Raw genomic sequence first — 21019 nt, 5'->3', positions numbered from 1 at the left:
ATTCACTCTATAGCAGACTCCCTTAGGCTGAGTCGAGGTTGTCTCCCCTTTGGCCGTCATCTCACTCTTCTTCTTCGAGCCCTAGGGGTTGACCCAGGTACCGAGTCGACCTTACCTTTGTCTAGTGAGTACACCCCCTATACTGAGGCTACCCTCCACCACATGGGTTTGACTAGGAGAGGCAATGAATTTTATAATTCTAGGAGAGATTTTGCAGCTCGCAGAGCAGCACATGCAGCAGCACAGGCACATGATGGTTCTGATGAGGAGTCAGATGATGCTTCTCCTACTGATCTTGAGACAGAGCGAGCTCCCAGAGGCGATGCTAGTACCGGGCGGTCCACCGAGCAGGGTACATCTTCACGGACTGCATCTGATCTGTATGATGCCATGGGTCGTCTGGAGCTGCAGGTTGCTCAGATGTTTGATCGCCAGGCTCAGATGTCTGATCACCAGACTCAGATATCTGATCGCCAGACTCAGATGGAGCAGCAGTTAGCACGACTTACAGACCAGCAGCAGACCCTGATCGAGCAGCAGAGCCAGATTTTGCACCTTCTTCAGCAGTCATCTGGAGTGCCACCTCCTCAGCCTCCTCAGTGATCTTTTTGTTTATTTGGTTGCTTTTGTTTTCCCCTTTTGTTATTGTGATATTTTTTTTGTTTTTGATGATGTCAAAAGGGGGAGAATGGTATAATGGTATCATATATGTATATATTTGATATTTTGGATATTGGCTATATTAGTTTAACTCTTTTGGTTTTATGGATTTTGGTACTTTGTGATATCTATTTGACTCATAATTATTGTGTATAATTATAACTCTTCTTGAGATGCATTTTTTGTTGGAACTCATTCATTCATATAGGATCCATCCATTGCATCTCATTGCATTGAGTCAAAACCTCCGCTTATGTGCCTTCTCACATTTTAAATATGGCATAAAGTATTTTTGACAGGGGGAGCACATTAAGGGGGAGTAATTTTTAAAATGCACACACTACACCTATGATTATTATTTTTATTGATTACCAATTGTTTGTCATCATCAAAAAGGGGGAGATTGTTAGACCTAAATGTCCTAATCCTTGTTTTGATGATTAATAAACAATTGGTGTGCTACTAATTATCTTCAAAGGTGTTTTGTATTGAGCTTGCAGGTCCCTTATTAAAATAAATGGAATTGCTTCAGTCACAAAAGTGAAAAGTGCTAATTATGGAAGCATACTACAAGAAAGGGATTATAAAGTATTTTCTTTCTTATTATACGTTGCCAATTTATTTATTCTGAATTTCAAGTAATTAAGTGTGATGGCTCAAGGTTTTCTTCTTTTCTAAAAGTTTTTTAGATATGGCCATTTTTTTAAAGTACTTGACTTTTAGGGACTAAAATGAAATTTTCCAAAAGAAGTGATTTTGAAATTATTCTTTATCAAAATGAAAGATCTAAAAATATACGTTACAAAAATTCAAACGGATTGAAAAATGAAATTTTATAGCCTAAGTTATGATTTTTCAAAGATTTAAAGAAGGATTTTTGTGCCCCCTAAACACAACCTTCGGCTTCCGAAAGTCAGGGACAGAAACGAAAGTCCCATATGTTCGGCCGCCGAACATTGACTTTCGGCCGCTGAAAGTGGTTTTTCAACCAGCCCCCTAAAGTGCAACCTTCGACTTCCGAAAGTGAGGGACAGAGACGAAAGTACCGCACTTTCGGCCGCCAAACGTTTAACCTTCGGCCGCCGAAAGTATGTTTTAAGTCTGCCTCTGAAGCCAAAAGTTCGGATTCCGAAAGAGAGGAATAGAGACGAAAGTCACCCAAGTTCGGCCGCCGAACTCTGACTTTAGGCCGCCGAAAGTTCTTTTTTAAAGGAATAGTTTCTTCACCTCAAATGGTTCGGCCGCCGAACTCTAAGCTTAGGCCGCCGAACCTGAGTTTTTCTGGGCACGGTATAACGGTTATTTCTGAATATAAACGGCTCTATTTGCATTTAATGCATCCCCAACGGCCATATTTATGACTGAACTATAAATACAATGAGTTTTTGATGTGAAGAGGTTACAACAACCATCTAAGTAAATATTTATTGAGATTACAGCATTTTTCATTCTCTCTCTCTCAAAACCTTGAGCCAAAGCATTAATTTCTTGAAAGCCTGTTTTGAGTTGTAATTGGTTGGCTTTTCGGAGTGAGTAAAGGTTGTTGAGAGATTCTGTTGTTGTGAGTGTGGCATTGAGCAAAGAATTGCTCTTGAGTGAAAAAGAGACTTGTAAAGAGCAAAGGCTTGCTCTAAGATTGTAAGGGTTTTAATCTTCACCCAAAGAAGATTTGATAGTGGAGTTGAACTCTCAAGGTGGACCTTGAGGAGAGGACGTAGGCTTGGGATAGCTGAACCTCTATAAATTCTTGTGTTGATTATCTTCTTCCTCATTGCCTTCTAATTTGTACTTTTCCCTTTAATTTTTTTTATAAACCCAATTCACCCCCCCCCTCTTGGGTTGCTTCAAGGGACAACAAAATTAATACAATATTTCTCATAAATATTCACATAAAATGATAAGAAATATCCCTACAATAAAAACCCCTAACATACCTTTAAATTCCAAACCCTTGGTTACTATTCACTCCCCCTCATCCTTGAAATTTCTCTTTGATTTCTCTTCTTTTCTTCAAATTCTTCTTTGGAAAGGTGTTAGGAGAAGATGGAGAATTGATCGGAGGTGGAGATTTGAAGAAATTTGATGTAGGAAAAACAAATGGAGAAAAGAGGGTTTCACGGCAGAGGTAGCAGAAGGAAATGGAGGAAACAAAATGAGTTTCTCTCTTCTCTTCTAGTCTTTTCTTCTTTCTTCTTTTCTTTTCTTTTTTTTTTTTGGTATAAAATTTATTTGGTTTGTGGCTACAAATGAGCCACTTATCTTTTACATTAAAATTTAATTTATTATCTTCTTTTTTTTTCTTTTCTTTTCTTTTTAATTCTTTTTCTTTCTTTTTTTTCTTATTATTTATTTATTTTATTTATTTATTTTATTTTTTTAAGGATGTTACATGACACAAATTAAGAACAAAGACTAATCAATTATCAATTGAATGAATGAAATCGGAAACAAAAAAGAATCAAGAGATCACACCTCACAAGTAAGAGGGCAGTGAAATAAAAAATACAATCTTGTTTCTGATGTATCATTACAGACTACACATGTAACAAGAACATCTTCCCATGATGCGTCACTAACTTTGAAGTAACAAAAAATAGATCACAATATAGTCGTCAAACTACCAACTTCATCTTCTGAGGCATCTTAACAGCACAAAATTTACACCATAAACAAGTAGAAAAGGAGGCACCGGAGATGTCCCACCTTGTTGATCAAGTAACATGTAATATCCACTTTTAACAAAATATAAATCCAAATGTGAAGCAAACCAATACTATAAATTTGATTGCATAAACAATCGCAAAAGAATTTGTAAAATCAGTCTTATATCTCTATCATCAAATAACTCATGAAAAATATCCATATTCCAACAACATCTTGGAGCATTAATAAGAAAACTAAAAGACATATTAGCTACATCCAAAACATTTGGTAAATGAATATATGGATCCTCATTCAATGGTAACCAGAAATCATACAATATTAATATTGAATAGCCATCTCCAATTTAACCACGTGATCCAATTTTCAAAAGGAACCCAGCTTCCTAGATAGTGATCCAATTTTCAAAAGGAACCCATCCCTACTTTGAAGCATAGTAATATTGAACTCACAATCTTTCGAAGATCCAAATCACCAACATCTGTGCGTGTACATAAACCCTCTCAACTCATTGAACGAACACCATCCCATTTAATTTATTATAACACCAAAATCTATTTAAAAGACATTCAATTTTGGAACATAAATCCTTAAATAATAAGAAAACACTCATCACATACGATAGAATCACCTATGTAACATACTTAAATAATACCTCCTTTCTTGCATGTAATAAAATTTTACGATCCCAACTATATACTCATTTTCATACTTTATCCAATACAAATTCAAAACACTCATATTTTTTTTAATCACTTTATTAAAAACATTTTTATATTTTTAAAAATTAATTGTTATGTTAAATAAAACATTAATCATATATTTTTTACCTTGATCAGACAATTTAAACATAAAATTAAAATTTCAATTATTAAATAATATAGTTAAATTTAAAAAAAATTAACAACATAAATATTTAAATTTAGAACAAGTTAAACAACATTTTATGTGACAGAATAAATTAAAATTTTGGCTTAACAAAGCATAATAATTTTTTAATTAAATGATTAATAATAGATATTAAGTAATTAATTTTAATAAGATAAAATAGCCTGATACTAAATTCATGCATAATGAAGTTAAAGCAAAATGTTGAAGAAAATCATGATATTCTTTTTTCTTTTCTTTGTTTTTTTTTTTTAAATCGAATGACAATTTATTCAATCAATAGTAATCAAGTATCCTCACCTTACAATTGAAAATGTTCATGATAAATTAATACTCTAGCAAACAAATGAACACTAACACTACTTGAACTCTTAATTTAACACACAGTTCTTATATTTAAAATATTTTTACAATCAGGCACAATCAAGTTAAATTTAAAATTATTTAATTGTCTCTAATTTAGTAATAAAAAAAAATTGGTTGTCGGTCAAAACACAACCAGAGAAGAGAAAAAAATTTTTAGCATAAATAAAATATTGTTAGACTGTCATCGCTTTCGAAATTGCTAGATTGTTAGCACCTTCAACAAAATATGTTATAACCCTTATAAAAATACCCTCCACATCATCAAACAACACCCCAAACCTGAAAAAATCTTCTCCAGTAAAAATTGACCCATCCGCACCCCAAACCTGAAAAAATCTTCTTGAGACGCTAACCATTCCGTTGACAATGATGGAATTGAAACCATAGCTAGATTGTTGGACATTGAAAGAGCATACCAGACAATAGTTTAGTGATGCTACTTAAACTTTTTGTATTCACAATAATATCTATTCACTGCTATATGAACTTGTTGTGGACTAGAGAAAATATTGGACTATAAGAGATCATTTTTTGCTTGCCATAATTTTCACACATGCATAGAGATGCGTACAGCTCTATCACATTCCAAGCCCTCGTAAACATCATTAAAAAAGCCCTAAAATAAAGATATATTATTAGACAAAACAATACTGGTTAGTCTCCATAACTCCTTACAAAAACACAATCTAGCAAAACATGATTGATACTCTCGTTTAGCCCCTCTCCTTGCTAGGCTATCCTTAAATGGTAGGATACCTCGCCTGTTCTCCACATAAAATCCATAAACTTAGAGAGCACATCTAAATTTCAAATCCGTTATACCATTCAAGGCCTGTTGTCCTCTATACAAATTCAATACCACATGATAAGAATATTTCACATTTCACTGTGTATAAATCATGTCTATTAAATTGCCACAACAAGACGTTTGGTTAGTCACCAAACTCAAAGGAATTCGAGGAATGGCTCTCAAATCATTAACATTAAATAAATGCATCAACTTATTCATGCCCCTTCACCGTTTCCCAATCTGAGGGGCCTTCTGTAACGATCCGAAAACTGGACCGCTACCGGCGCTAGGATCCAGATCGACTTAAGGTCGCCGGGACCCGTAGCAAGCCTAACATACATCCTATGCAACTGGTATAATCCCATACATGATCAAACATAACATAAAACTTTAAACTTTTCCTTTCATTTACCAAGCTTAACATGTGCATGCACAATAACTGTAAACATAAAACCCTTACTGGAGCCCTCATCAAATGCTCCAGTTGGGTCAACATATCATATGTCAAGCTTGGTTCAACAAATCTCATCATGAAACATACATAAAGATCATGTATCAAAAGGGATTAACCATACATAACTAGGGCAAAGCACAACTCTAACCATGACATGTCATTACATATCCTTACATTACAATACATACTTTTACATCATTACATAACTTTACATTACATCATGTCCACTACTATTCTATTACATAAACACGACCATAGCCATAACCTACTGACCTCCTGAACTATCTCTGTCCCTGCAAACCTAGGGTTAGGGGAGAGGAGTGAACTATAAAGCCCAGTGAGCAGAACTATATAAAGAAAACATTTAAACATATGCCATCATGAAATACATCACATTACAAACAATACACATCAAGGATAAACTTGTCACCAATAGCCCTCTACATATCTCATATCATAACATATCCAACTATGCCATGGGCGATACGGCCACACCTGGTATTCTCTTACATAGCTCATATCATAATATGTCTGACTATGCCAGGGGCGATACGGTCACGCCTGGTCTTCTCTTACATATAACATATTGCCAGGGGCGATACGGCCACGCCTGGTCTTTCTATCTCATGTCATATCATATCATGTCATATCGTACAGAGGGCTAGAGGATCATTCAATATTCATCCACATCATCATCATCGTATTATGCAATGCATCATATTCGTGAGTTCTAATGCAAACAACCTATTACATAACATGGTATTCATGATGCATGAACATGCTTAAAACATTTGATTACTTTAATATAATAAGAGTTATGTTCTACTCACCTCTGGCTACCTCTGGACTAACTCTGAAGCAGCTAACACTGCTGAACACCTCGGTTCCTCAGGTCCGATCCTACACAGGTGGACTCAAATGAGGGACCAAACATACTCTAATAGGACTCTAAACATCTCCCCAAAAAACCCCTAAAACATCATAAAACAATCATGCAAAACAAGCAAAGGAAGGCTGGACAGGGCACCTTCGGCGGCACATTCGGCGGCCGAATGCTCCCACAGATCTGAAAGTCAGGCACTTTTGGAGGCAGGTTCGGCGGCCGAAAGTCTCCTCCAGAGACGAAAGCCAGGCACTTTCGGCGGCACCTTTGGAGACCGAAAGTCCCTTCCAGAGCCGAAAGTCCCTTCCAGAGCCGAAAGTCCATTTTTGGGGGCAAGGTTAGGCGGCCAAAGATTGCTTCCACAGGCAGGTTCGGAAGCCGAAACTACCTTCGACGGCCGAACCTGGGTTCCCCAGCAAGGCAGAACCCGTTTCCGCCTCATGCAATCCGTCTCTAAAACCTCCCACACTCACGTTCAACACTTCCAAAACATGCACAACTCATACAACAAGCATATAGGGGTCTCAAACTAGCTTAAACCCCAACGAACATCTCATTAAACATGCATTAACATACTTTTATTATAAAGGGTATCAAAACCCTAACATGCACATCCATACAACTCATACATTCCTAGCCCTTAACCCTCCATAAAACTCACTTAAAACATCATAAAACATAAAGATCTACACTTACCTCTTGAAGATCGAGGTTTGGTGCGACCCAAGCTTGAAGGTATGGAGAGTCCAAGCTTCAAAAGTCTCCAAGTTCGCAAAACCTTGATCAAAGCTTAAAACTCTTCAAAACAAAGATAAAACTCATGAAAACTTGAGAGATTTGAAGAAAAAGCATAAAAATAACCAAAGGAGAGCATGAACTCACCTATGCCCGAAAAGAGAGAGAAAACTCGATCATTTTCCGGACAATGGGCCTTTTATAGGTGGCCGGCCAAACCTCCTTCGGCGGCCAAAGCTGCTTCCAAAACCTCACAACGTTCAGCGGTCGAACATGGGGTTCGGCGGCCGAAAGAAAGCCACTTTCGGAAGCCTAACGTGCCTCCTAAACAACCCCATGTTCGGCGGCCGAACCTGGGTTCCTCCCTCCTTGGTCTTTTCTTTCAAAACTCAATTTCTTTCTCATTGAAAACCTTCAAAACACTTAAAAACATTTTAGAAAACCTTTATTTTACCCTTCTAGAAGGCTCCGACATCCGAGATTTCTGGATTCCAACGGAGATTCCGCCGGAAAGTTAAAATTCCGATGCCGGGGTCTAGCCGGGTATTACACCTTCATTAGGTAAAAAACCAACATCCTTTGAGATACATGGGTTCCTATTCATATAAATATTTCTACCATCACCAATTCTCCATCTTGTATCTTGTAATAACAACTGTTTTGAGGATAAAATACTTTTCAAACAAAGCTGTAGTTGAAACCCAACTCAGCAGATAAGAAGTCCCCTTAAAGAAGTATTTTCCTAGTACCTGATAAAGAAAAGTATTATTGATAACTATAAGTCTCCAACCTTATTTTCCCAATAAAAATTTGTTAAAACACCGCAAGTCTCTAAAATTCATACCACCATCACTTTCACCACAAACATATATGATCCCATGAGAGTCGGTTAATGCTTCTGCAATTTTCTTTTAGTATTTATTCATCGTCATTTGTATTTCATGACAAGTAGTAATAGAGAGCAAAAACACATTCATATAGTACACATATATAGTCTGAAAAATAATTTTAATCAAAAAATTGTTCTAGCTATTCAACCGTTTTCAAAGAGCATAGCTAATATTAGCAATGTTGAATTTTGGTGGGAGAAATTTTATGAAATTTGATAAATAATTATTTTTAAACATATAGCTTTTATTAATTTTTGAATAATACGAAACAAATTACAAGGGTATTATTGATGCCATGTTGATTAATATCCTACAGTTAAAGTTTAATATTCTACGGTCAAAGATTAATATTTCAGTCAAAACAAAATTTGATTAATAAAAATGAGCTCAATCTAAAACGACAATCCTTGATACACGAGTCCCAATTTGCTGACGTCAATGGCTTACGTGTGGGCATGGGGACCAGCTGGCCGCCACTGTTCAACTCTTGTTGCTTTAATATCCTCTCGCTCTAACATCCCCCCCTTTCTCTCTAAAACGATGGGCTGTTGTGGCGACAGCGATGAGGATGATCCGATCCCTATCCTCACGCAGCACCTCAACCCACTGGAATCTTCAACCGATATATCGGCTGAGACCACAATCACCATCTCTCCGATGAACTCCCACTTCTCAGCGCTTACGTGCCGGGATACACTCCGGCTGATCTTCGAGAAGCTTCCGGTGGCGGACTTGTCTCGGGCGTGTTGCGTTTGCAGGGTTTGGAACTCGGTGGCGTCAGATGGTGATATAGTGAAGCGTGCGTTTATGAGTCCGTGGAAATTGAAGGAGGTGGTCGGAAAGCCTGTGTCTGGAAACTTCTGGAGAGATAATGGCATCTGGAAGTTCTCTATTTCGCATAAGATTATAAGAGGGGATACTGTTGCCAGTCTTGCAGTCAAGTATTCGGTCCAGGTATTGGAAAATTTCAAGTTCTATGCCTTTTTTTTTTTGTTCGTTGGGTTGGTTGAAATTGCTAATTTTTGGGGTTTTAGTGCTTGCTTATTCATAATTTTCTTTGGAGAATTTCAAGTGGATTTTTTTTTCTTTAACCCTTTGTTTGGATCGAGGGAAATGGAGAGGAGAAAAAAATGTTAGTTTCTACCCTTTGATGTCTCCATTCTCCTTCATTAACCCAAAATATTTCTATCCGATTTGGAGAGAAATGGAGAGAGATAGAGATCATTGGATACTATTTATGTTAAAATTACTGACATTCCTATTTTAAAAGAAAATCATAACTTAGTAATTCTATTGAGGGAGAAATTTTTTATTTCTCTTCTACATCCAAACAAGGGGAAAGAAATTTAATTTCTTTTCTCTTCATTTTTCCTTTTTAATTCTCCTTATTTCCATTGCATAATTAAGGATCCAAACAGAGGGTAAGAAAAAAAAAACTTTTTTCTGCTCAAATGTCAAGGGGAAAAGAAGGTAGTCTGAAGTCATGCGATTGACTATTTTGGTTGGCTAATTGATGGAGTTAATTATCGTTACCGTGTTTTTATCTTCATATCTTTGATACTTTGTGAGAGCTATGGATGCTATGCAAAGAGTTGCTGGAGCTGGATAAAAATGGTAGTCGTTGTTCTTAAATAACCAGAACTGATAACAGAATTAGATTTGCAATTCACAATTTTGGAGGTTGTCCATCAATTTGTACATGAGAGCTTGTTGATTGTGATGTAAAATTTGAAGCTCATTTTTGCAAATTTGGGGCTTTCTATAAGCACTGAACTAGCAAGATGTTATGGACCTGGGTGAGTTGAGAACAGTAAGACACCTAGTGGTGCTACTCATTTGCTAGATATATTGGATAGGAGGATTAGGCTGCATGGTGGCCTATGTTGGACATATGACTTAAGTAAAGATATAGCGGAGCCATTGATCATGTTGAGAAAGTTTAGACAATATATTCACCTGAAACATAAATTACAGTTTGCAATTTACTACTCTAGATGTATGTTGCTAGTTTCTTTGTAAAGTAATTGAAAGATTTGGGTGCTTTCTCCAGTTTTAGGATGATTAGCTTGGACAAGAGGTTCAAGATTGACTTAAATTGAAGTTGATGCTATATGAAGAATCGGGAACTGGAAAAATGGCACTGAGTAGGGGATAGCTCCTATGAGTGCAATTGAAAATTTGATCTGAAAGCTATTTTCATGCCACACATGCCAATCATAACGATCTTCAGCTAAAAGCTAATTTTCCTTTTATTTATTTATGCTTAAGAATATGGAGTTTTACAATTCATTCTTGGCAAGCTTAAAATAGATGAATAAACCATATTGGATTAAATTTTCTTCTTGCTGCAGGTTATGGACATAAAAAGATTAAACAATATGATGAGCGACCATGGCATATATTCAAGGGAGAGACTACTAATCCCTATAAGCAATCCAGAACTTCTCGTGAATGGCACATGCTACATAGAGTTGGATACCTATGCAAAAAGGGAAGTGGCAGTGCTGTATCTTGAGGGTGAACCTGACAGAAAGCTGAGGTATTTGTCAAACTGGGCAACCTCTGACCGTGGCAAAAGAAGGGTTCTTGACTCTTTGAAGAGAAGCATGCAAGTTGATGATGGGACTGCTCAATACTACTTGTCTATTTCAAATGGTGACCCCCGGGCTGCTATCACACAGTTCTCAGCAGATATCAAGTGGGAGAGACAAGCAGGATTAGGTTAGGTTAGTTGGAAATCTGAAGTTGATAATGAATTGGACATAAAGAAGTATCTGGATCAGAGTTTTCACACTTCACTTGTCCTCAAAAACATCTTATTGATGAGCAAAGAGCAAATGTTAATATCATATTGATGGTCCATGTGGGATTACATCTTATTGATGTTCCCCTTGATTTGGCCTGCTTGCTGCTTTAGTTTCATTTGTTCCATCTTGCAAAACCCTGAGCTAATGTGTTGTAATTTTTATGTATATGCATTTGTGGATGAACTTGTTGCACATCTGAATTTATATTTATGAAATGAAAATGAATTTGTCCAAATATGAATGTTTTATCACTCACTATTGTAAGCTCAGTTTTTCTTGCAATTTGTTCACCATTTTTTTTTGTGTACTGAGGCTGCGTGTACCTGCAATGGAAAGAGCAGTTATTCTGTACCTTCACTGGTTTGGCATGGGTGCCTAACAGGATTGTTTGGTTCCGATTCCAATATGATTCTTGTTGAGAATCAGAATTGAAATTAAATCTATATCCTTTGATTTTAGGAATAATATTTGAAATTAAATTTATTAAATCTCTATCCTTTGATTTTAGGAATAATATTTGAAATTAAATTTTGGTATTTCAGTTTGATTTTAATGTCTTTTTAGCTTTATCAAATTTTGATTTTACAAATAAAATTATAATATTTTTATATTTATTTTAAAATAATAAATAATTAATATCAAAATAAAAATAATAAAAATAATAATACTAATATTTAAACAATAATAATATTAATATTAATATATATTCTATATAATTTTAGTAAAAATATTATATTATTTTATATATAATTATTAGTTATATATTTTTAATATAAAAATACATATATAATTAATATATAATATTAATATAATATTATAAATATGTGATTCATTTATATAATATAATTTAAAAACTATGATTAATATATATATATATATATATATATATATATATATATATATATATATATAGACAAAATAAATTATAATTAATTAATTAAATTATTTAAATCATATGATTAGAAATTTTTAATAACTAATTAGATTTCATGATTATTTTATAATATTTTCATTAATTATTTAATAATTAAAAAAGAGAAAATTATATTTAATTTATATAAATAATTTAATTTATAAAAATAATTAAAATTAAATAGTTATCGGTTCGGTACCATTCGACAGTTTATTATGATTTTTCAATTTGATTTGAGATTTCAAGAATAGTATAGAATCTGTATCGTTTAGAATAAAGATCACGTGAGAATTTAATTTGGTGAGTCTGTTCAATTAAGGACCACCATCTCAACATTCAACACCTTATCATAATTTCAATTCTATTGATATTATAATCTCAAAATGGTAATCAACTTTGCTATTGCAATTAAAATTGATTATTATAACGTTTGTTTAGTTGTGATAGAATAAAATAATATTGGATATTACTAAACTCAAAAGAAATATTATTGGTTAAATTAATTCAAGATAAGTAGTTATATTTTATATTTTTAATATAAATATAATTCAGTTTTTTTATTCAATTGTTTTCCTCATCCGTGGAAAATTAAATTATGTTTATATTGTGTCAGTCTTTATAAAAATAAAATATTTGCTGTGAGTATTTAAATTAAATTATTTAAAAATAAATAATAATTATAATATTTGTAATTATTATAGATAATTATATACTTTCGTTCAAGTTTTCTTTTTAACATCCTATCAAACACTAATTATTCAGTAATTTAAGGAGAATTAATTATTTAGTCTTATAGTTTAGTGAAAATAACTATTTAATCCTTTTATTTTTCAAAATAGACTAAATAGTCTATATATTTTCACATCATTGATTGCTTAATCCATGTCCTTCCAAAATGGTAAATTATTTAATTTTTTATTTATTAAAGTCAGTAATAATATTTAAAACATTAACAACGTCATACTGTATTTTTTAAAATTAAAAAATTAATTAATAATTTTTTTATACTATAAAAATTAAATAATAATTTATCTAAAATTTAATTTTTTAAAATTCAGCCTATAAAATTTAAATATTAGCATCTATATAATTTATTATTTTTTTTATAAAATAAAACTACTAGTTGTATTAATAAAATTTTATCAAACAGAGAGACGATAATGTCTAATAGATTCTCTAGTCAAAATATGAGCGGATAGAATGGTATGATGACGAATCCTGTAACGACCCGAAATCAGACTGCTACCGGTGCTAGGATCCAAGTCGACTTAAGGTCGCCGGGACCCGTAACAAGTCTATCATATAACCTATCATACCTGATAAATCTCATACATGATCAAACATTTACATAAAAATTTTAAATTTTTCATTGATCAAGCTTGACCTGTACATGCACCATAATCATCAACATAAAACCACACACTAGAGCACTCATCAAATGCTCTAATTGGGTTAACATTACATACATCAAACTTGGTTTACATTTCTCAACATTAAAACATTTTATAAAAACATGATTTTACTCTTCTAGAGGGTTCCGACATCCAAGATTCTGTCGGAAAGCAGGAATTCCGATGCGGGGTTTAGCCGGGTATTACAAATTCATTTAATAGAAATATTAGTTTTAGAGTCTAACAAAAATTTACGATCATTCAAAATCAAACTCAATTAAAAAATGTCTAAATATGTAGACTGAAGAGTTTGAATTACCTGTAATCAGTCCATAAGAATGCAACCATTAAAAGGCAAAAATTTCATTGCAAAAAATAAACAGTGACGAAAAGCTAAAATTTTAACAATTACCGGTATATCATTACCTTTCGACAAACTAGAAATACCACATTGAAATATATTCTCAGAGTTTTCCACAATAAAATTATAACTAATAAAATCTTGAGTTTGAAATAAAGTCCCATTAACTAAAATCAATTGAAATTGTTTAAACTCAAAGATGATGTGCATTACTGCATTTAAGTTAATATTTAAGGCAAAATTTTCATCGCAAAGAGCAAATAGTGACGAAGAGCTAAAGTTTTAACAATTACCGACATATCATTATTTTTCGAAAAATTAAAAATATTACGTTAAAATATATTCTCAAAATTTTCTATAATAAAATCGAAGTTAATAAAATTTTAAATTTAAAACAAAGTCTTATTAATTTGATAAAATTAACTGAAATTATCTAAAGTCGAAGATGTTATGCATTATTGCATTTAAGTTAATATTTTATCATTCTTTTGTTTTATTAGTTTTTATGATGTGCATTAATGCATTTAATCATTAATAAGATCATTATCATGAAAATAACATAAAAAAAAAGCCATAAACTTTAAGTTAATATTTGTCTAATCATGCAAATAATCCATTTTTTTCAGAAAAAAAATTATATACTTTATCATTCTTTTGAAGGGCTTCAATGGGTGGAGGGAGCATTTGTTAGTGGGTCTCTTTATCAACAGCAAATTGGTATAAGATATGATTCTGTAAAAAGCCTAATCTTTTATTATTATTATTTAATAAAATGAATCACGGTAATTGTGTTCAGACACTTCTTATCATAAAAAAGACACAAATGGGTCCAACGTTAACTAGAAAGAAATTCCATTAGGGCTGTTAAGCAATACTCTCAAAGAGAAGCACAACAAAAAGGAACAAGTTTCTACTTTTGAGATTGAGATGATTCCACGTGAGAAATGAAGAATAATATATATTAATTAATTAATAAAAAAATTATTATTTAATTTTTATTATATACAAAAATTTATTAATTAATTTTATTTTAATTTTTTTATAATATTTAATTATTAAAATTAACGAAAAAATTAATTAATAGATTTTTTTTAAATAATTAAAAGAAGCTCTGGAGCTCTAGATTTGAACCACCGAATTTAATCTAACTGAGGATCTGAGAAAGCAACATAGTAGCACCGTCTCTTTGAAAAACTCCAGCTGCCTAAGGAAAGGAAGAAGATCAGAATCTCACCTTCTGCTACCATAGCTTTTGAAGGCCATCAAACGCACACCGAGGCACACAGGGAGGAGATCATGAAATCTTTTGGCAGAAATCGTCATTTCAGATCAAGAAAAACCTGCTCATTCTTAAAGAAAATACATGTAGACCCGAATTTTGTAAGGGTGGAGGATGAACCAGCTAGCATAAGAAAAGCAACGCGACAAACCATCAAGCCTTGGGTCAAGAAAGACTTCAAACAGTCTGGAAGGTGTCGGTTGAGGAGGAGGTGGAGCATTAGTACTAGATAATGATGATGACAATGAGGCGGTCCCAGACAGCTGCTCTATTGGCTTACATACTTAGAAAGAGGCTGCTGTCTGTTGCCTAACAGTAAGGATAGCAATGAACAAAGGCTGTGGAAACACATCACTCATGTCTCTTCACGCCAAAATCTACTCAATTTTAATAATTGTCTATATTAAATAATTATTTTACTAAATTTTCACTTGAATATATATTTAAATTCATATTTATATTAAATGTCAAACAAACAACTAGTTTAATTTCAAAAAAAAAAAAACTACTACTTCAACCCTCATATTGTATTTTATGAACCATCCAATTTAAGAATTCAAATTTTTTTATAAGAAATGTGAAATTTTTAACCTAAATTTTAGGCATTTTCCCATTTGGCGTCAGACATTTTCTACTGGATATCTATGAAGTAAACTGATTATTTGAATCTCTAAGAAAATAGTCAATCATTTCTACATGTCAAGACTCTTAGTTCAACCTAATTCCTATATTATCAGAAATTGCAAAACAAATTCCAAATAAATTGGAAGGGATTTTGATCTCATTAAGAAATAACTAGAAAATTTATTCACACATTGCAGGCTTATGATGTTCTTTGATACACAACCTGAGAGGTTAAGTTATTGAACAGTTTACAATGACTTTTTTGTAATGCAAAGATTGGATTTGAGAAAAATTTATTAAAATAATTTCTAAGCTCTGCTTTTCATATAGTTACTCATTCCATATAAATCAAATGGAACATATCCCACGTGTATAAGTGAAGCTTCTTAGTTAGTTTGACAGGAAAAAAAAGAAAAAAAGAAGAAGCTTCTTAGTGAGAACTCAGAGCCACAAGCTGCTACGGCTCTAGCTTAATCCATGTTTTTCTATTTTCTCTATAAATACGAAGCCATAAGCCTTTTTTCACATCTATCAAAACACACAGTCATACCCACCTCTCTCCTGTTATCAGATTCGTTGTTTAGCTCCAGAAGCAAGGGATATGTTTCAGAACATAGTGGATGCCATTACTGGTGACGATAATGGCAAAAAGAAGACTAAGTGCGCAAGTGGAGAGTGCAAGAAGATCAAAGGTACTGTCGTTTTGATGAAAAAGAATGTTTTAGACTTCAATGACTTCCATGCTTCTGTTCTTGATCGTGTTCATGAGTTGTTTGGCCATGGAGTTTCTCTGCAACTCGTTAGTTCTGTCAACTGCAGTGACTCAGCAGGTGATTCTCTTTCTTTAATTTCTCTCTTTATCATGATTCTTTGATTATTCTTCTTTCTTTGCTAGCCAGTATTGATCACCTTGGCAGTGATCGATGTAGCTGGGCTATGAGAAAACCAAGTTAGCATCATGGTTGGTATTGAAGAAAAGAAAGTAGTATTTCAAGAAAAACAAATAGGAGAAACCCATCAGCTCGGTTTCAAGATCTGGGATTGTTCATGTATTTTTATTTTTGTGTTTTTATACTTCTCATCTCTATCGCTCTTTCTTCCTATGAGCAATTGAACTTACCACTTTTTCTTTGGAGACAAAACCTGATAAAGTGAATCATATTAGCCTCAGACCTCAGTGCACTAACAGACAATGAAATAGGACCCACTTGTGGTAACCTTAGTTTGTATACATCCATGGTAAGAATAGAGGCTGTGCCTGCACAAAGTCACAGCCATATGTTGCTAAGACTTTCTAGAAAAAGATTGATGAATGTCAGATGAGGCCCAACCAGTTCCAGCTGTTGTTACCCCTCAACAAAGAGTCAACGATAGAAAATTTTCTATATTAATTCAATAACTACCAAGTCAGAGAACTCTCTCCTCAAGATTTTATGGTATTTAATTCAGAAATTGTGTCATAGTTTAGCTCATAAAGCAAGACAGTTGATATTACAGAAATTTTCTGCAACTTCCTGGTTGGCAACTTTCTTGATTTTTTTTTTCCCTTGATTAACCTGCAAACTAATTATTGTAGACTGCCAGTAACTAGAATGGTGCATATTTGGGTTCCTTTGTAGAAAATGGTCTTCAGGGGAAAGTAGGAGAGCCTGCATATTTGGAAGATTGGATTACTACAATCGCTCCCTTAACGCCAGGAGACTCAGCATTCAAAGTCGCCTTTGATTGGGATGATGAGATTGCACTTCCAGGAGCATTCATCATAAAAAACAATCATCACAGTGAATTTTACCTGAAAACTCTCACTCTTGAAGACGTTCCTGGGCAAGGTCGAATCCATTTCATCTGCAACTCATGGGTTTACCCTGCCAAGCTTTATAAGAAAGATCGCATTTTCTTTGCAAACAAGGTAAGCAACAACTCATATATTGTGATGATAATACCTTAGCAGCTAGGAATGGAGCTTGTTAAGCTGATAATGAATTTGTTATGATTGTGTAGACATATTTGCCACATGAGACACCGATTCCGCTGCGTAAGTACAGGGAGGAAGAATTGGTGAACTTGAGAGGAGATGGAAAAGGAGAGCTCCAAGAATGGGATCGTGTCTATGACTATGCCTACTACAATGATTTGGGAGATCCTGATAAGGGACCAAAGTATGTCCGTCCAATCCTTGGAGGGTCTGCCGAGTATCCTTATCCTCGCAGGGGAAGAACTGGCAGACCACCAGCTGAATCAGGTCAACAAGCACTCTACTCGATAACTGTTCTCACTGAAATCAAATCTCCCCACTGTTTTATGGTTTTTGACTTGTTGCATTTACGAGCAGATCCCAACTATGAAAGCAGGCTGCCAATTCTCATGAGTTTGAACATTTATGTTCCAAGAGATGAACGATTTGGCCACTTGAAGATGGCCGACTTCCTTGCTTATGCACTGAAATCTATTGTCCAGTTTGTTAAACCTGAACTAGAGGCTCTATTTGACAGCACCCCCAATGATTTTGACTCTTTTGATGATGTGTTAAAGCTCTATGAGGGAGGGATTGAGTTGCCTGATGGCCCCCTACTAGATAACATAAGGAAAAACATTCCACAGGAGATGCTTAAGGAAATTTTCCGAACAGATGGCGAGCAGCTTTTCAAATTTCCAACACCTCAAGTAATCAAAGGTATGATACGTATCTCCACCATTGAAGCTGACATTTCTTTTCCTTCTGCCAAGCAACTGTGATGTTCTAATAATTGGGCAGAGAGCAAGACTGCTTGGAGGACTGATGAAGAATTTGGCAGAGAAATGCTGGCCGGTGTAAACCCTGTCATCATTCGTTGTCTCGAGGTATTGAAGCACTTTTTCCCTTATTGTTTGCCATGAAGGTTTGTATAGAATTGACTTAGGAAAATTATAATGGATGTCAAACCTTCGTTTCCTTCCAATTTCACCCGTTACAGACAGGAAGTTGATGCCTAAAACTAAATTTTACTGCAGGAATTCCCTCCAGAAAGCAATCTAGACAGCAAATTTTATGGTGATCAAAACAGTAAAATAAGTGAAGAACATATAAAGAATAGACTAGATGGACTGACCATAGATGAGGTAATGCTACTCTTTTTCGTTTCTTTCACAACTGAGTTTACAATCAAAATCAATGATGTTCTTGTCGGGATTAGTTGAATTTAATCAATCCCACAATTGAACATTTGTTGTATTAATGGTGGTGAAGGCAATCAAGAACAAGAAGCTATACATATTAGATCACCATGATACAGTCATGCCATACCTGAGGCGGATAAATGCTACTTCCACAAAGACATATGCAACCAGGACCCTACTTTTCTTGAAAGATGATGGTACTCTTAAGCCTCTTGCGATCGAATTAAGCTTGCCTCATCCTGAGGGAGATAAACTCGGTGCCATTAGCAAAGTATGCACACCAGCTGAGCATGGCATTGAAGGTTCCATATGGCAACTGGCTAAAGCATATGTGGCTGTAATTGATTCTGGCATTCACCAGCTTATCAGCCACTGGTATGAAATCTGTCAAACAAAAATAGACTATCAGAAGAAAGATAATTAATTACTTAATTAATTGAGATCGATTTCTAAAGATTTGTACTTTCTTCATAGGTTGCACACCCATGCAGCGATCGAGCCATTTGTGATTGCAACAAATAGGCATCTAAGTGTGCTTCATCCAATATACAAACTTCTGCAACCTCACTTCCGGGACACAATGAACATAAATGCAGTGGCTAGACAAACACTAATTAATGCTGGTGGATTGTTGGAGTTTACAGTATTTCCGGCAAAGTATGCCATGGAAATGACATCCATGGCTTACAAAAGCTGGAATTTCACTGAGCAAGCACTCCCTCAGGATCTAATTAAGAGGTAAATTAATCTCAATCCAATAATGGGTCGTAAACTTTCTGCTTCATTTTAATAACACTTTACTCTTCTTTGTTTTCAGAGGAGTGGCAGTTGAAGATCCTAATTCCAAACATGGTCTCCGTCTACTGGTAAAAGACTATCCCTATGCCGTTGATGGGCTTGAGATATGGTCAGCAATTAGAGAATGGGTGAAAGACTATTGCTCCTTTTACTACGAGACAGATGACATGGTCATAAAGGATCCTGAACTCCAATCATGGTGGAAGGAACTCCGTGAGGTAGGCCACGGCGACAAGAAAGATGAGCCCTGGTGGCCTAAAATGCAGAACAGGGAAGAGCTGACAGAATCATGCACCATAATAATATGGCTGGCATCTGCTTTCCATGCTGCAATCAACTTTGGTCAATACCCTTATGGAGGCTACCTCCCCAATCGTCCAAGCATAAGCCGCAGGTTCATGCCTGAAATAGGCACTCCTGAATTTGAGGAGCTTAAAACAAACCCCGATAAGGCTTTCTTTAAAACAATCACTGCCCAGTTGCAGACTGTTATTGGCATTTCCCTTATAGAAATTTTGTCAAGGCATTCATCAGATGAAGTGTATCTTGGGCAGAGAGACACGCCTGAATGGACAACAGATGACAAACCATTAGAGGCGTTCAAGGAATTTGGAAAGAAGCTGGAAAAAATTGAGGAGAGGATTCTAGAGATGAACAAAGATGGGGAATTGAAGAACCGTGTTGGACCAGTTATGATGCCATACACCTTGTTAGTTCCTAACAGCGACGTTGGACTTACTGGCAGGGGAATTCCCAATAGCGTTTCGATCTAGTTCCTCTTTATACATAGGAAATTTTCTGTTCTTGTTTAATATCAATGCACCGTTGTGCTGAAAGCTTCAATATTTTCAACTCTCAAGCACCTGCAATGTTGCACGCTGAAGGAAATAAAATCCATAGATGTATATGCAATATATCTTCCATGGACTCCTCTTCCCGCCCTCCACCCCTCCCCTCAAAGAGCTTGTTGTTTGCTTGGTCAGAAAACGAGGGAACATGTTAATAATACGCACAGAAACGACGAAGCTTTTGGAATTCGTAGTTGAATGTTGAGAATTTTCGCTGTTCTGTGAAGAGTGAGTAGTTATTTTAAATGATTGAGCCCCAAGGTAGATCCGTATAACATTTGGTTGAAGCCTGAAGAATGAGGTAAAAGCTCCCAGTTCTCTTGGTAGCTGGCTTGGGATCTGCAATCAGTTTGCTTTTCAAAGCTCTTCCGCCTGACAAATTCCATTTTCAGAAAATTTCAGTTCTCTTGTGACTGCTTGCCTCCACACGTGGGCGCCTAAAGTCTTCAACTTGATAGAATGGAAGCTTGTGTCCGTATCTTGGTCTGCTGAAGTGTAACATGGTTGCTTGGTTA

The 21019-nt window shown here is 34.8% G+C and overlaps 2 protein-coding genes and 1 long non-coding RNA gene across 3 annotated transcripts; 2 read left to right on the top strand and 1 right to left on the bottom strand.

Moving 5' to 3' along the window:
• The first annotated feature begins 8762 nt into the window (after positions 1 to 8762).
• On the top strand, positions 8763 to 11369 carry LOC110621659 (F-box protein At1g55000). The gene is made up of 2 exons (XM_021765928.2): positions 8763 to 9281; positions 10679 to 11369. The coding sequence occupies exons 1-2, from the start codon at positions 8766 to 8768 to the stop codon at positions 11051 to 11053; spliced, it is 891 nt and encodes a 296-aa protein (XP_021621620.2). The 5' UTR covers positions 8763 to 8765; the 3' UTR covers positions 11054 to 11369.
• A 4784-nt stretch (positions 11370 to 16153) lies between these two features.
• Positions 16154 to 20570, top strand: LOC110620937 (probable linoleate 9S-lipoxygenase 5). Its single transcript, XM_021764887.2, has 9 exons — positions 16154 to 16532; positions 17322 to 17611; positions 17704 to 17944; positions 18035 to 18376; positions 18458 to 18543; positions 18694 to 18801; positions 18929 to 19233; positions 19333 to 19596; positions 19676 to 20570. The coding sequence occupies exons 1-9, from the start codon at positions 16304 to 16306 to the stop codon at positions 20427 to 20429; spliced, it is 2619 nt and encodes an 872-aa protein (XP_021620579.1). The 5' UTR covers positions 16154 to 16303; the 3' UTR covers positions 20430 to 20570.
• LOC122724386 lies at positions 18798 to 19462 on the bottom strand. Its single transcript, XR_006351725.1, has 2 exons — positions 19322 to 19462; positions 18798 to 19242 (listed from the first exon to the last, which is right to left on the bottom strand). It is a non-coding gene; the product is annotated as an uncharacterized LOC122724386 (long non-coding RNA).
• Positions 20571 to 21019: the final 449 nt, after the last annotated feature.

This window comes from Manihot esculenta, chromosome 8 (assembly GCF_001659605.2).
Source record: "Manihot esculenta cultivar AM560-2 chromosome 8, M.esculenta_v8, whole genome shotgun sequence".
Taxonomy (NCBI): Eukaryota; Viridiplantae; Streptophyta; class Magnoliopsida; order Malpighiales; family Euphorbiaceae; genus Manihot; species Manihot esculenta.
Note: the sequence above shows the minus strand (reverse complement) of the source record. Positions and strands in the feature narration are given on the sequence as shown.